Source organism: Netta rufina (assembly GCF_964035555.1).
Source record: "Netta rufina genome assembly, chromosome: 9".
NCBI lineage: Eukaryota > Metazoa > Chordata > Aves > Anseriformes > Anatidae > Netta > Netta rufina.
This window is the reverse complement of record NC_140132.1, coordinates 13903675-13920249: the sequence shown is the minus strand read 5'-3', so window position 1 is coordinate 13920249 and position 16575 is coordinate 13903675. Positions and strand designations below refer to the sequence as shown.

The 16575-nt window shown below is 36.7% G+C and overlaps 1 protein-coding gene across 6 annotated transcripts in view; it reads left to right on the top strand.

The window, feature by feature from the left end:
- Window positions 1–16575, top strand: part of DLG1 (discs large MAGUK scaffold protein 1) — a 148340-nt gene that overhangs the window by 110586 nt on the left and 21179 nt on the right. For all 6 annotated transcript variants that reach the window (XM_084291883.1, XM_084291881.1, XM_084291879.1 and 3 more), the window contains exons 15-17: window positions 9045–9159; window positions 15602–15778; window positions 16433–16502. In XM_084291883.1, coding sequence (XP_084148009.1) covers window positions 9045–9159; window positions 15602–15778; window positions 16433–16502 — 362 coding nt within the window. The remainder of the gene's footprint in view (window positions 1–9044; window positions 9160–15601; window positions 15779–16432; window positions 16503–16575) is intronic.

Below are 16575 nucleotides of genomic sequence, written 5' to 3'. Positions count from 1 at the left end.
TGAAGCATTCACAATAACACTGCATGCAGGTGAGCCGCATTGAGTGTGGAGTTCTCAGAATTATAGGGCCCATTTGAGAGGATGGATGCAGGAGAGGTTTCTTGAAGCATCTTAGATTGTAGACAGGTATCTGACATTCAAAGAAAGATATTTATTTTTTTTAAGTTGTTTGGTTCATATGCCTGTCTTTCTCTTTGAAATAGTACTTAAAGTTTACATTTGGAGTGAAGATGATGGAAGCATGTTAGGTTTTACCTTAACCTTTTGAAGTACACCACAAAAGAAAAGTGTATCTAGGAGACTGTGATCCATTGTAGTTTGGAAGCAAACTGAATTGACACACAGTCAACCTACGTCAGAGAGCTCTAGCTACTAATACCTGGCTTTGGCATCTCTGCTTTTTTCTGACTTGCAGAAAGAGATTGAATGAAACTCTAGCTGTCAGCTTCTTTCAGGTCTGATGTAGGAAATAATTTGAATCAGATACTCACTGTTTATAGCGTAGGGATCAGTGAAGAGAGTATTTCCTTAAAGATTTATATTAATTTATTATCATAGGAAAGCAGCCTGGTTCAGATTTGGCTTTCTAAGTAGAGAATATAATCCTGGCCATACTGTGTATTTGTTAAAAATACTGACGTTTTCTGAGAATCTTCAGATTTCCTAAATTATAGCTGCTAATAATCTCCTTTTTCCTTACTAGATTCAGTTGAGTTGGAAAATGATATTTGTATAGCTCCAATTTTTGATTATGTCATTCAAGATAAGGTTAAAAAGCATTAATTTGAATAGTTCATAAACTTATTGTTCATCATGGGTGTTTCTCAAATGTCGTCATAAAGATGAAGCACATCAGCTATAACTGCTTGCATTGCATGTGTGTTATTTATATTTGATTGCAGCAGGAGTTCAATAAAAGATGCTGACAGCTAGGGCAGATCAAGGAGATTCTAGACATCCATCAGTGCTCATTATAACTGGGTAAATAGATTCAGTATGATAGGAGCATTTGGAAGACACTTGGGACCAGCTCACTTCATTCCCTGTAACTGTATGTGACAGTTTGTGTGTTCACAGATGTGGTGGGAAATGCTAATTCGTGTTGTAACATCCTGCAACATTAGCTCTGCCAGAAATACCCCTCTTGATTTTCTGCTCTGGTTTCTGTGGGGGGGAAATAAAAACAAACAAACAAAAACCCTTTGCAAACAGTTCTCCCATAGAAAAGCCCAAGTAGGCTGTTTGTAATAAATAAATGAATAAACCCTTACCATCAAAAGGGTTGAAGTATCCATTGCCCAGACTCTTCAAATCCAGTTAGCAACAGTTTAGCAAATGCTGGTTACTGGACTTGGGGTAGGATAAGGTGGCTGTGAGTTCCACTGGAAGTGAACCTGTAACAGTTTCAAAGAATGTGACATTGCTCCAGTACACAAAAGTCTTTTGATGAGCCCTTCTCGTTTGTAGAGGTTTCTGAGCCATTACATTTTGCTGTTGTCCCCTAGCTCTGTAGAGAGACCTCAGTGCCACAATGCCTTCTCCCTCTTTCTGTAGCTTCTTTGTGTTTTCCACAGAGGTAGGATGGCAAATAAAAAACGTGGTATTTAGAGGAAGCTCTAAGCCATTTAGATTTATGTATATCGCTTATGTGTGTCAATTCAGAGATGGTCACTATTACAATCATGCTACGTAGCAGTGATAAAAGAACACGCGCATCTGAGTGCTTGAAGGGAATGTAGTGAGGAGAGGAGCAGCAAGGGGGGAGTATAGGACTGTCCAGAGATGTACTGCCTTTGGAGGGCTCTGTTTTTCCTCTTTGTTGCGTTTCACGTGGACAGCTCCACTTCTGTTGTTATGTCCAATCAAGTTATAAGGTCATCTGAAACACTCATGTGTTTTGAGGATAGCATAATAATACAGGGTTACATGAAAATTCAGAATTTCTGGAAGGTTAGATTCTGCCATTCTGGAAACGTATAAGACACCAGTTGCTAATACACACATCTTCCTTTAATTTTATTAAAGGAAATAGAAGCGATTCTTTGTGGACCATTGCAAAATGTATTTAAGATTCCTTATTTGGATCCAAGCTCCTGATACCTTGTTAGCCATTTTTAAGGTGGATTTTCATGTCTTTTTGTTTTGAAAGAATGTATAAATCTACTAAAGAATCAACTATGAAAACTTAATATTTTTTTATTCTCTTGTGTCTGTAAAGCAAATGAGTCAAAAGAAAAAAGAATGCTTTGGAGCTTACCTTTCAATGCCCAGGATTGAGCCGATTTTTCTGTTTCTGACGCTTCATCTATGCACTGTTTTCTAGTGGCATTTAAAATAGAATAATGAATTTCAGGGAAAAGGTAGCACTTTGTGTAAGCTAAGGATTTTTCTGAACATTTGTCTTGAAATACAAGTACTCTATTTATAAAAGTCCACCTGAAGTTGTATAAAACCAATTATGCTTTTGCAAAGCTTAATTTTCAATATTTGTTGCATATCAAGAGGATGAGCTTTACTCACTTTTTGGTGGAGTAATATGAATTGTTGTAACCAAAGATGGTTTAAAAGATCATCATGTCCCAGTTCCACAAACTGAAAAAAAAAAAATTTTAAAATAAAAAATTAATATTTTACCCTGTTTTGGGGTATGTGATCTCTAGTCATCCAGTCCATTTCTTGCCATTTGTTTTGTACACGGTTTTACTGATTTGAGTAATCCAGATTAGTCAATTAAAGTACCTTTAAAATCTGTCGCATTAAGATTAGAAGGAGGTTTCTGCTATAAATAGTCGTGATAGGTAACACTCTAAAGCGGCTTACTTATGTTTTAATCCTTTAAAACTTCACTTCTGCTCTTTAATACAGTAAATAAAATTGTTAGTCTTTCTTAAAGAACAGTTCATCCTTCTACAAGTTGTAAATGTGTGTTAAACCTTCAACATTTTTGGTAAATTGACTTAAGCAGTGGCATTGACATTCCGAGTTGTGCAGGTTCTGTGGAAAGAGTTCTTTAAAAAGATGCATTGGTATTTAGTTGTCTGTTTTGAAATTCAGTGGCCTAGACTTCCATTAATGAGGTTCAAGCTCCTCAGGCTCCAGAGTGTATGAAAGCCACCAATAGCACTTGCAATGCAGTGTGACCTCTCTTGATTCAAGTTAATGTAAAAAAAACTAGCATTGCTGCATAATATCATCTCTCCCAAAATGATTTATGATGTTTTTAATGTCTGTGTATTTTAATATGCAACTTCTTCACAAATATTTTTGAGTAGTTGAAGTAAATAGGTATACTCCATAGCTTCTTCTACTAATTGTCATTCTTACTACAGTCTGTAACAAGAACAGATAGGCAAAACATGAATACTATCTATGAGTTTACTGAATACCAGTGTAGATAATCAAGAGATGATGATAGTTCATTACTAGAGATCAAAAATATAACTTCACTCCACTGTGTGCTGTGCCAGTCCTGCCTCAAAAACTTAGAATTGAAAACAAATAGGTCAGTACAAGGTCAGTGTGATGGCTGTCCTAACTTACTGTCAGGCTCCATTTCTCAGTGTGTTTGTAGGCAGTGATAAAGGAAAATTATGAGTATTCTGAGAGTGCAGAAGAAAAAAAAGATACAAAATTCTCAGCAGATTCCTGCCTTGACAGATCCGATGGGGCCCACTAAAGGAGGGCTTTCCGCAGACAGATGGTAAGCGAAATGCAAGGGGCATACTTTTTTTAATTAAAGTGAACTTTTTTCAGTTCTTAATGGGTTCAGTATATGTAGGAATCTATACTTCTCAGTGCTGTGCTACCATCTGTTCCCTCTACACACATCCATGCTTTCAAGAATTGCTTTTCCTTCTGTGCTATTTATGGAATCTTCCACCCCCTTTAGTAGTCTGTACTTTCATTCCTCTTTGCTAGAATGTGTGTTGCAGACCAAATTAATTGTCCCTGTAGCCTCTTTGCCACCGCCACCCTATACCCCTGCCTGTACAGTTATTCACCATCTATCTGTTTATCCCTGTTGTCTTGTTCACCAGATGGGCTGTCCAGGAGAGTTAGACTGCTCAGACCTTTTATCTGAAGTTTTGATTTTTTAAAAAGTAAAAGTTGATGTCGAAAATGTTGCAGTTTTCTAGGCAAAATATCTTTGGGGGCTGGAGACCAGAGGAATCTTCCAGGATTTCGTACTCTTGAGGGCAAGGTATCACTCTTCTTACCTTGTTCTCATAAGCCCTACATATTTGTGCTTGGTCAGTAAGAGACACAAGTGCTGAGTCAAGATGATCCTTTTGGTTTCATCTAGTACTTTTGCTTTTATGTTTTTTAGCTAAGGAGTTTCTTAATAAATCATCTATGTCTGGTATACCCATTATATGAAGTGTTTCATTAGTGTAAAAGTGATATTACTTCTCTGCAATTGGTTTGCATATTTTTTGTTTAATAAATAGTAATGTATTACTTCAGGGATTGATCAAAAAAAAAAAAAAAAACAAACAACAAGCACTTAGGTGGTTTTCTGTTCCTTTATTAATGAAACAAAATTATATTTTGTATATATCACAGTTGATACATGCACATCTCACATACAAATTCCTGTATGTGGAATACCAGCTGTTGGTTATTGATATTCCCTTCTTACAGGGCATGTAAGACGGAGCAACTGGGGCCAGTCTTCTGACTGCTGTCCTGGGATTACTTTTCTATGGAGATGGCATCAGTTATCCTCTCTTTCCTAAGAGTTCAAAGGTGCTAAGGACAGTTGATATCCAACTCTTCCAATCACGGAGTTAGAGACATAACCTCTCCTGGACAGATTAGCAGACCTCACACTTCACTTTATCATCCCCAGTTTGAACAAAGCCAGGACAATGTTATCCAGTTCTCAACAGGGTGTAGATCCTTTTGGTACCAAACTGATACTGATTTTCTGTGGCTATCAGCCATTTTGCTGTTTTCTTATTTTCTGTCACTGGCATTAGTTTCAGTATCACTGTATTTAATATCAAACTTTGCAGGAGTTGAAAGAACAGAATCCTGTCTACTTTTCAGTTCCAAGCTCAAGATTTTATTTGAGGTATCTTATCCCCTGAAGCCTTCTGTAAGAGGAGCACAAATTCTTAGCTTGCCCTATAAAAAGAACACAACAGATTCCATCTGCACAGCGTTTAAGTTTTCACGAAATATGCAATGCAGACCCTTCTCGGTCCCATTGCATATTTGTTTTGTTTCGTTTTGTTTTTGTTTTTAGCTTTATTGGTGTAGCCAGAGCCTCTCTGTAGAAATTGTTCTCCTCCTTAGTCCTACAGATGTCCCTGTCACGTATTCAGCACTTATTTCCCAGCAGTTTTGATGAGTAAGGTTAGATTATTGTAGAAAACTGCAAGTGCAGCAACCTGCAGATAATAAATAAGATAAAGCAGAATTAAGCAATAGTAGAGAATAGCCTCCCCTTCTAACTGTCTTAAATATGTTATATGGGTGGAGATTTTTTTCAGCAGTTGAAAGGTGACAATTTTAAAAAAAATTGATTTTTTTTTTCTAGCAGATATTGCAAGTAACTGCAGGTATTTTCAGTACTGAACTGGCTGCAGCATCAGACGATGCTTGGATTATGTATCATTTCCATGCTTACTTTCCTTTCATGAAGGGTAAAAAAAAATAATCTCATGTGTCAGAAATCCCTGCTACCCTTCTTTTAGTGTGTTTGAAGTTTAGAGATTTAATCTTTCATGAAGAACCAGGTGTAAAAGACTCAAAAGATCACTTCACAAGTGTAATGTATTTATTTGTTTTTTAAAACAATTGCAAATTCAGTTGCATACACATGATAGAGCTTCCTTGGTGGCCAGCCTAGGACTGAAATGAATTTTCACAGGAGACAAAGAACTTTTCTACACCCAGCTTCCTTTGGTCCCAGGTTCAAGACACACCTTTCTGACAGTGACTGCTTCATCAGACAGAACTGTATTCATTTAAAACAAGCGTCTCTACAGATGTAGAAGTATCTATATCCCCCTTAGAGAGGACGGGGAAAGAGGGATGGATGTTGCCAGTTGTTAGCAGTGTCACTTACTGCACAGTGGAACACATTCACAATTGCTGTGATACGTGCTGCTTAAGAGCCTTTATAGAATTAGTATGGTTTTCCTAATGGGGATCTGGAAAAACCAGAAGGAAAATGCAGTGCCATGGCCAGCATCAGAGGAACAAAAGGCCCTGCAGTGAATTAAATTCTGCTCTGCTGAGTACCAGAGTAAAGCGCAAACCATCTGGCTAGCTGCACTCTCCAAAATGAGCTCTGTGATAGTCCCATGGATTATGTGTTCTTTTGTGATCAGTAAGAACAACAAAGTTAATATAAGGACAAGTGCAGAAACGTGCGTAGGTGAACATGCAAGAAATTGAGGAGAATATCTGCTGCTGAATGAAAGACTTTTTTTTACTTTGATGCAAGCTGTCCTAGGAGTATGGAGTTGTTAACTTTAAGTATGTTCTGCCCTATTAATTTATCTGGTGTTTTACCTGGAGCAACTAAATAATTTGGAGGGCAAGCTATGTTTTAGTCAATAAAGAGCAGTGTGTTTAAAGGGTTATGCTTCCTTTGCAATGCAGTGGTTTGAATTAATTTTCAGTGAATTGACAGGTTAAAAACAACAAAAAATATCTATTCACAGTGTACTTAAGTGGTTCTTTAGGACATCAGAAAATCTTATCTAGGCAGCCTTCAGTCTCATCACAAGGACGAGCACCACATTTTCCCTTTTTTTGTGACTTGGCTTTGTGGCTGTCTGAAATGTTCCATCTTGTGTGGGGAGACAGACTAACGAAAAGAAGGATTTTTTTTTTTTTTTTTTTTTTGCCTGCCCTCCCGTATCTTCAATGCCTTGAATTGTGTGAAAAAAAATAAAATTGGCTTGTCTCAGTTTTGTTCCTGTGTGAACAAATGTGTGAATTTTGGTATCTGTCTCCTGATAAGCAAAGAGCTCGTTCCCTAGCTGTTCCTGTAAAAGGAGTCTGTTCACACTGCAGTCAGTTACACAATTTTCAGCTGTGAAAGGGAGACAGCACCTGCTAAACAGGAGTTTAATACGAACCTGTACATTCATATAAATGAACTGAAGATACGTGGCTACTGTCTGAAATCCTATTTAGATTATTCCTCACAAAAAGAGACTGTCTCAGATTTTACAGTCTAAACAGATAAGGCCAGCAGCAGTGAGGCAGGGGGAAAGCACAGCAAACCGAGGTGCCTTACCCACGGCCATGCACTGCGGCACTGGCACAGCAGGAGCGGGCCATTCTCTCTCTGTGTCTGGGTCTTTCCCCTAAGGGATGTTGCTTTCTAAAAATTGTCGTTTTGTCACATTCCTCTTGGGTAGCCATCCAGTCATCTTGAATTCTTTTGCAATTAATAATAACATCAGTAGGGTGGACATAATGTTTTTGTTTCTTGTCACACAACGTCTTTAGTTCGGTTAGGGCTGGTAAGTTCTTTGATCTGGGCTTTGTTTATACAAAGGCACTAGATGCTGTTTCAAAAATCGGGATGCTATTAAAAAAAGCTACTAGCTTTGGGCTTTAAAGGACAGGAGTCAGGATTATTCAAGAGTCTGTTCTTACTGTCCGTAATATGCACAGGGCTAATTCTGGTTGCTATTGCTAGAATATAAGTTTTATAGTTACCTGGATGAATGAACTGGTATACCAGAAAATGGTTCACAATGTTCTTCTCTAACTTAATTTTCTTCTTCTTCTCTTAGTTAATCTGTAAATCTTGGTGCTCATTATCTGATGAGTGTGCAGGGATAAATTCCTACAGAATGCAAAATGATAAATTGTTCGTGGCATTTAAGATGACTTAAGTTGAAGGAACTGCAGTTGAGAGATTTCCTCAAGATTTTTTGCATTTTTTGAGCTCTCATTATCAGTCGTGTGTGTCTTGAGTAAATTTGATGCCCCCAGGGAATGAGGGTGCAGCTAGGGAGAAGAGCACAAATGAGGCAGTTCAGCAGCTGCTGGCTGCACACACCCTGGCTCTCCCAGTGTTGACTCGTTGTAATCTTGCATCACGTGGGCGGGCGAAGGTGGTGGCTGTAGCGCGTTTCCTTTAACTAGAAAGGTTTTAGCCGTGGATCTGTTGATCCTGGAGTCCAAACTGTTCAACTGAAGGAAAAACTTGTTTTGAGTTCATATTTTATGCTGACAACGCGTAAGTACCTTGCTTCAGGATTTGTTTGTCCTGAAGAAGCAGTTCCTATTTTACTGTCTGCCTTCATAGATAAATTATATGCATTTAGCTTAGTTTTATTAGTGCATAGTGCTACTTAAGAACACAATCCGTTTTTCCAGGATTAACATTGTACATAATTATATAGAGGGACTTTGAATGTCTTAATGCTGTTTATAAGTGGATCGAGATTCATGCCAGAATTCTGGATTTTTTTTTTCCTTTCTTGAGCTCCCATGGGAACATTGGCTAATTCAGAAAATGCTTTGTGTGTTCCCCACCTTGTAGTGCTAAATTCTGTGTCTAATTTAAGTCCAGTAGTATTAAAGCATCTGTTCAATTCCAGCTTTTCAGACACTTGCAATTCCTACATCTTAGCACTTATGATATATAGTTTTGTTTATAAATATATGTGTTTCATATGTATGTTATGAAGTTTTATTTTGGTCATTGGGTAGAATTTATATCAGTGTTTTTATTACTATAAAATGATTGTTAGCAGAATTGTTTGTTTTAATTAGGAACGTACTGGTTGCTGTAAACTATATTAAATCTTTAAGTATAATGGATGTTTGCTTCTGTTTATTTGCTTTGTGTCATCATGATTATTTCAATTTTTATTTCATTTGATAAATGTAAACCTTTATGTAGCTTTTAATTACAAAACATAGTGCTTAGTAAAAACATTGGGTTTTGATGGTGTTTTCTTGCATTAACATAGCTGTAACAGACGCTTATTTTCTGAGATTTGAAAATTTATGTAAGTTAATCCCCAGAGAATAGGGGAAATTAATAACAGTGCTTCCATTTCTTACAGAATACAGCCGTTTTGAAGCTAAAATACATGATTTACGGGAACAGATGATGAACAGTAGCATTAGTTCAGGATCAGGATCATTGCGAACTAGCCAGAAGAGATCCTTATATGTCAGGTAATTATCTTTTTCACCATATTACTAGTGTGTTTTTCTGCTTTTCTGTAGACTTAGTATTTCTGTGTTTTATACGTTAATTTACTTGTTACTGAACTTACCAGTTTGGTATTTATATGATTGCAATATATTAAAAAGAAAGTTTAACTTATTTTGATTAAAGTAATACAGCTGGAAAAAAAAGTAGTATTAGCTCTGAGAACTTGGAAGAGTGGTGCTTTTACTTGCTTTTTGTTCTGCCCCTCAGAGATGATGACCAGTCAGTAAAAACATTTATTCTTTTAAAGTCTAAGTAACAATTTAGCAACCTGTTTAACTCAATTTGTGTTTTTGTGACACAAGTCTTCATTCTCCCCTTTAAGTTCTTGAGTTTAAATTTAGAGTCTCCCACAACTTAAGCTTTGGCAAGTGGCCATCTTATTTTCTTCAGCTTGCTTCGGTCATATTCTCAGCTTGTATTAGGAAATCAGAATAGCATTCTGTTACAGAATAATTTCCGTGGTAAACAAGTGATCACCAAATAGGCCAAAGTGAATAAATTGAGTAGTCTTCATAAATTTATTCATACAAAATTAAACATAAAAGTGGATTAAGTGAAGTGGGAAATACAAAATATAAAAGCATGAAATAATTAAGAAAATAGGTAGTTTCCCCAGGAAACTGTGGCAAGATGCAGCTTATGTAATATGTAATCTTACTCCTCTGTCAGTTGCTATGTACTGAAAAGGTGTAACATTTCAGGTGTTGAATGTGGGTAAAAGGATTGCATTTTAAAAAAGTAATTGATGTTTGACTTCCCTGAACTGACTCATCTCCGAGTTGAACAAGGACCAGCAGTAGCCTCATGGAAGAGGCCAGACCATTTTAGCAGAGCAGGTTAAGACTTCACTAGTGACAGTGCTTGCTTTAAACTTGATTTAAAATGTTGTAGGACCTCACTGGGCTTACCTGCTAAAATCCTAGGCTCAGGTGCTGTTGTCTTCTCCCATTTAGAAATCGGCCTCAAACAGTTCCCATCTCCCAGTTATGCTTGATATCTGTTTACAGGGCCACAAAGTGGAAAAAAAAAAAATCAGAAAAATGAGCTAGACTAAATGCATTTAATCTGACCTAGTTCCCTGATCACTGTACTCTTGTAGAAATAAAGTGTCCTCCAGAAATGGGTGCAGCTTAGGAGAGAGGAGTCTTAGAATCTGTTTTTACTGCTATTGCCATCAAAAGAAATGTTAGTGAAAATTTAGTCTGAACTGTAAGCAATGAAACACTGCTCCAAACATTAGGTTTGTGGATTATTATTATTATTTTACTGTTCTACATTTTCTTAATCTTAAATTTCCGTTCTTTGGCAGAACAGACTTCAAATATATATATATATATATATATATATATAAAATTAAAGGTCGCTGTAAATATTCGGTGCAACAGGTTATATTGGGTTTCCATGGCAAGGGTTTGGTAGAGGGGTAGGCTGCAGGCGTGGCCTTTGTAAGAAACGTCTAGAAGCTGCCCCATGTTAGCGGAGTTAATTTTATTGAAGTCTGGGGGATTTTAATGCAGCAGAAGGGGATTTTTTTAAGGATGTTCTTAACATGGTGACTCTTGTTAATCTTACACCACATTTCTGTGATTTCACCTTTATGTTTCCCATGTCCCCATTTTTCTCACAGATGCACATTCTTGACCTGCTTCTGTGTTTGTGCAGGCCCAGCGTAAGCTGCTTAAAATAGCAAAATTAACTTTAACCTACAAAAAAATGGGCTATTTCACATGATTCATCTCCCACTAGTACGCTGTACGACCACATAAACACACATGCTGATACAAGGAAGTATACCTGGTGGATGGAAGGGTGAGTGGCAGAGTAGCAAGGCTGCTGAGATTTAGAATTTATATAGCTGTGGAGTTTTACCTTGAATCTTTCTAGTTTATGAAGTGATTGTGACTGCACAGTATCAGTGATGTTTCCCCTTTGGCAAGCTTTGTGTACTCTGCATTTGTTACCAATTGTTCTATTCCTTATTTCCTTCCAAAGTATTAATAAATGGGTAGCTGGTGAGGGAAATAACGTGATTAAAATCTAACTATTCGGAAGACCTACTGAATGAAGTGAGACTAGGAAGGCCAGAATTCATGTCATGAAGTTATATTTATGTTATCCACAAGTATTCTATGCCCAAAACAGATACTGTTTTGTTCATGGCACAGTATCTATTAAGCTTTGGGAAAGGAAATCTTATGCAAGGCCAGTACCTGGATAATTGCATCCATGCTCAGAAAAGGCTCAGACATTTGTGGTCTGTTTCTGAAGGCTTTTAAAGAAATGCGATGAATTATTCACCTAGGGTTTCTTTTTAGATTAACTGTAACGTAGCCTGTATGTTTTGACCTATTACTTCGGTAGCTTTATCTGGCTTCTGTTTTTTCATTGTTTGTTTGTTTGTTTTTTGTAGTTTGCTTTAAATATTTTTGGGGTCATAATTTAAATCTTCAAGGATAAATGCTAAAATACTAATGATAAGTGCTTGATATCAGTTAGCCACATCTTATTTCCATAGGTGAATATACATATGGACATCGTGGTTAGATCTTCATATCCATAATCACAGGATTTATCACCTTAGCCCTCATCATGTAGCTAAGCCTAAACAATCTTAAGTTTTGCTTGGTTAGCTATAGCCTATAGCTCTAGCTATAGATTCTAAACCACTTACATTGATGTTCACACATTCGTCTGGTATTTTAAGCCTCTGACAAGCAGTTTATGTAACTCTTATTCCCTTGAAGTTATCTGTGAATGGTTGAGGTTGTGCTTTTGACTTTGTCAGCTGCAGAAAATGCAGCCTTCTCCAGACTTGGCAAAAGCCTCGTGGAGACTGGTGATTCCATTTCCAAGAAAGGTTTTTGAAACTCACTAATCAGCTTTGTTGTAAGTTGGAACAAAAATCTAAAATGCAAATATTCCTCATGAAAAGTGCTTCTCCACCCACGGCCCTCTACAGAGAGTGCTGCTATGGTTTTTGAGATCCATTCTTGTCATCACATCAAAAGATGCCAAAGACTGGTAGGCAACTTGGGTACACATGCAGGATGGGTTCACATTTTTTCACTCTAGCTTCCAGTGTAATTTTTGACCTCACTGTTTTTTTTTTAAAGACTTTGAGTCTTAAGACTGTTAAGTTTTAAGACTCTGAACATATTGCTAGATACTGCCAGAACGTGTTGGCTATCCAACTTATGCCTTATTATAAGTCACTTTGGTATCATCATTCTGTACCAATTCAAAAACAGGTTTACAAACTGAAGCTAAATCTCTGTAATATTAGGTTTTTTGTTGTTGATGATGATGTGCCTTTAGAATTCCAGTTATATAATGTACGCTGCATTGTATAGTAAAGCCAACCATAAAATGTTTATGGGCATTCAACCACAGTTGTAGAAAACAAATAAAAGAAAATACTCTGAGAATAATGGTCTGTGGTGATATCTCAAAATCATGGTAACAAAATCTCAAACAAAATGAGATGCGTTCTTGCCCCCCTATAACTGAAACATGATCTCTTTATAAATCGTCTGCCTGTAAACAGCGTTTTGAGGGTGTTATAAAATATTAAGGAAATGACTATTGTGTTTGCCTGAAAATATAATTTGAAGCAAAATAGCAGATTTTTCTTAATTGCATGCATCTTAATATATGATAAATAGCAATATAACAAACAGTCCTTGGAGGATAGTATAAATATAGCGATTCAGCAGCAACTAACTCCTTAATTTGCACATCTAATTCTTTCTTTCTCCCCTGACTAATTACGATGCACTGATTTAATGTCCTTCTCTGATTGCTGCTTTATATTTCTTTTGATCTTTATTTTAAGAGGAGAGAGATTGTCTCAATGTGTCTGTTTTTACATCTGAGCTATACCTAAATTCAAAAAATATGTATAAAAAAAGTTAAATTCTTTGATGGCATCAGATTTCTTTGATAATATATTGCCAGGGAGTAAACTTGTTCTATACTTCATGTAATCTTGTATGGCAAGTACCAGTGTGCAATGTCTGTAGAATGCAGACCTGAAAGTGGCATTCACTGCTGTGCATTTTTCTAACCAGCATGATGCATCATGAATTCAAACAATGGTGCTGATTTCTCTTTGGATTGAAAACGATTGCAACTCCAAGTGGAAGAAACTTCACAGTTTGGAAATCATTAGGAAATTTTAATAAGGTCCATTGAAAAATAAGATTGGTGTTAGTAGCAGGCCTGAAAATTACACTCAGTTGCAGGAGAAGCTTAATTAGTCATCTTTATGTTGTTCCGATACTTCAAACATCTGGTTTTAAACAGCTTTCCCAGAAACTCAGGGAGAAAAAAATAAGCTCCTTTATAGGATAGCCTTCATTCCCATGTGGTAAGATTAAATCATGTTTCAGAAAATAGTACAGAGGGATGCTTTTGCTGCCACAGGAATTCCCCAATTGCTTTGTTCAGCAAGAATACCGTAAAATAAGAAATGCTTCGCTAAAACTTGATCAGCAGCCTATCATACTGAAAGCAATGAGCAAAGCCAGGTAAAAGACATGATGGAAATTTTGGTGCTATTAACACAGACATTAAGTTTTTGGCTTTGAAGCATACATATTCATGAAACTTGCAACTTGCCTTCAGTTCCTGTAGTTGTCTAACTGAAAGAACCGAATTACCATTTCAGTGATGTTTTGCTTCCAATTTATACGGGGCAAAATAATAGGGACTTGGTGCTTTCTCTTTAAAATATTTTTTTAGGACTTGTCATTTAAATTAAATGAAACTTAGAAGTAGAATAAATGTTGTGGGACAGTGTTCAAAGTACTGGTTGATCAGAAATAATGAATTTATTGAAAAATAAATTTCTCTTTTTGTTATAACTTCCACTACACAAATGTATACGTGGTATTGTTAATCTATAATCAAAGTCTCCATACAGGGGGTATGACCTTATGTTAAAGGTGAATTGATCTGATGGAGCAATTTGGCACTGGTTATGAGCAAATACAGTTCAAACAGAAAGAAATACCCTCAGTGCTTTAAAAAGGCAAAATTCACAAAGCTAAGATGCAGTTGAACAAACTCTTACAACTCACAGATACTTACTTACATGAGTAAAAGAATTTGTGAGACATTAAAAATCTAGTACAAAAAGGTACGTAAATCTAGTGTTTGGGAAGAAGAAATAAACCTAATTTGTACAAGAGAAAGGATACCATTTTAAATCATTGCATTAGGATCTATTTGCACTTTTCTAAGGTTGTGTTGGACTTTGTATGAAGTCTCTAAATTGAGACAGGTATCATTTAGGAAGTGCATCACTGACAAACGTATGAGCTTGCAGATGAAATACTTGAGGACTTTTTTGGCCTGTGTTGTACATGCACTTCACTTTACATCTGTTCATATGCCTTCTTGAAAAGTAAAATAAGAGTCCTTTATAAGGCATAAGCTTAGGAGTATCTCTCTCATTTCAGTAAGAGGTTCCAGTCATTCATTTTCACATTCTCACTAAACCCTCGATTGTGCTGGGAGAAACATACTGTAAGTCTCGTCAGTTTCTCAGGGAACTGATCCAGATTTAAAATGATCCGACGGGGAGAATTAATTTTAACACCTATCGATTCCACAGTATGGTGTACCATGTTCGTTTCTAAGCAATTTTGCTTTCATAACCAAGGAAGGGGAAGGAAGCAGTACAAAGCAGCAGTGAATGTGGGCATGGATAGCAGTAGGCTTGAATAAACCACCCTTGCTGGCAAAGAGAATGCTGATAGAGCTGTAGCCTGCAGCTGGTGTTCAGGTAGTGCTAGTGTCTGTTATTTGAAAATGGGCTAACCTTGGAAAAAAGGATGAGATTTTCCTGAAATGGTAGGGAATTTTCCAGAAGAACGCACCTCAAGCTTTTTGCTTTGTAGTGGCCAAGTTCTGTTCAGATCATACATATATCTAATCTTTTTTCTTGCAAGTCTGTGAGCAGGAAATTGAGAGTAACTTTTAGTTACTGAAATAATCCAGATTTGTAACTTGTAACTAAGTACAGGACCAAACTTTCAACGCTCTATGCATCAATTTCCTTTTTTTTCTGTAGTCTGACATGTAACTTGCTCTATGCAAAGTATTTATTGAATTGCAGGGGGCATTTTCTTGTGGACCTTTTGCAAAGTATTAGAGTTTGCTCTGGACCTAGTTTAGTCTCATTCATTAAAACTTATAAATTTTGTTTGTGTTTGAATACTATGCTGACCATTCTCAGGGGAGTTGTGGAGGTAGAGTGTGTATTCAGCATTCTCATTTTAAGCACATGTCAGAATGATGTGGTCATTTCTGCATGCTTAATTAAATCTAATGCTATTCATATGCACCTGTTTCTTGTCACCTTTTTCTATATATGTTTATTTATTTTTCTTCTCAACGCAGAGCTCTTTTTGATTATGACAAGACTAAAGATAGTGGCCTTCCAAGTCAAGGGTTGAACTTCAAATTTGGCGATATTCTCCATGTCATTAATGCTTCTGATGATGAATGGTGGCAAGCACGGCAGGTAACTCCAGATGGAGAAAGTGATGAAATTGGAGTTATCCCAAGCAAACGCAGGTATGTCATAATATTGTATTGACTTTGTGATGTCTACTATTAAATTTTCTAATGAGTTTAATATTACACTATTTATACATAAAAAGGTGCCAAGTAAATGTTGTGTAATATGATGTTGCTGATGGCAACTCTGCAGTTGAGCATTAGACTTGGTTCAGAATTTTCCAGATTGAGAAAAACATTAAACTTCACGCTCCAAAATACTCCAAAAAATATTTTTAAAATTATTTTTTAAAAGTAAAACATTAGAATTCTTTTTACCCCAACACTGGGAAATGGGCAAGTCTTTCCTGGGTGGACAAAGCAGAGACACGCTGTTTGGCATTGGCAAATAAGAGATTAGGAGGTCTGAATCTTAATATCTGCTGTTTGCTCATGGTTGAAGATACTCACTTAGGGACATGCTCTTTCTTTTTACACCTGGAATTGCTGAATCTATGCAATCACTTCATGCTCCAAAGCCCTCACAGCTCATCAGTTGAGAAATAAAGCCCTGCTTTTCCAACACAGTCTGCCATTCATTTTCCGAAGAGGTCATTAGCGACAAAAATCTGTACTACAGAAGGTGCACTATATGTTTACATTGTAAAAAGTACTAATTTGAAATTCTAGAATTTTGCTAATTTAACTGCTTTGTGTCTGTTCTTCTGGTAGAGTTGAGAAAAAAGAACGAGCCCGTTTAAAGACAGTGAAGTTCAATTCCAAGACGAGAGGAGATAAAGGGGTGAGTTTATGAAGTGCAAATTACACCTGGTGTTGTGAATGGTAACACATTTCAGTGGGTTATATACAGACTC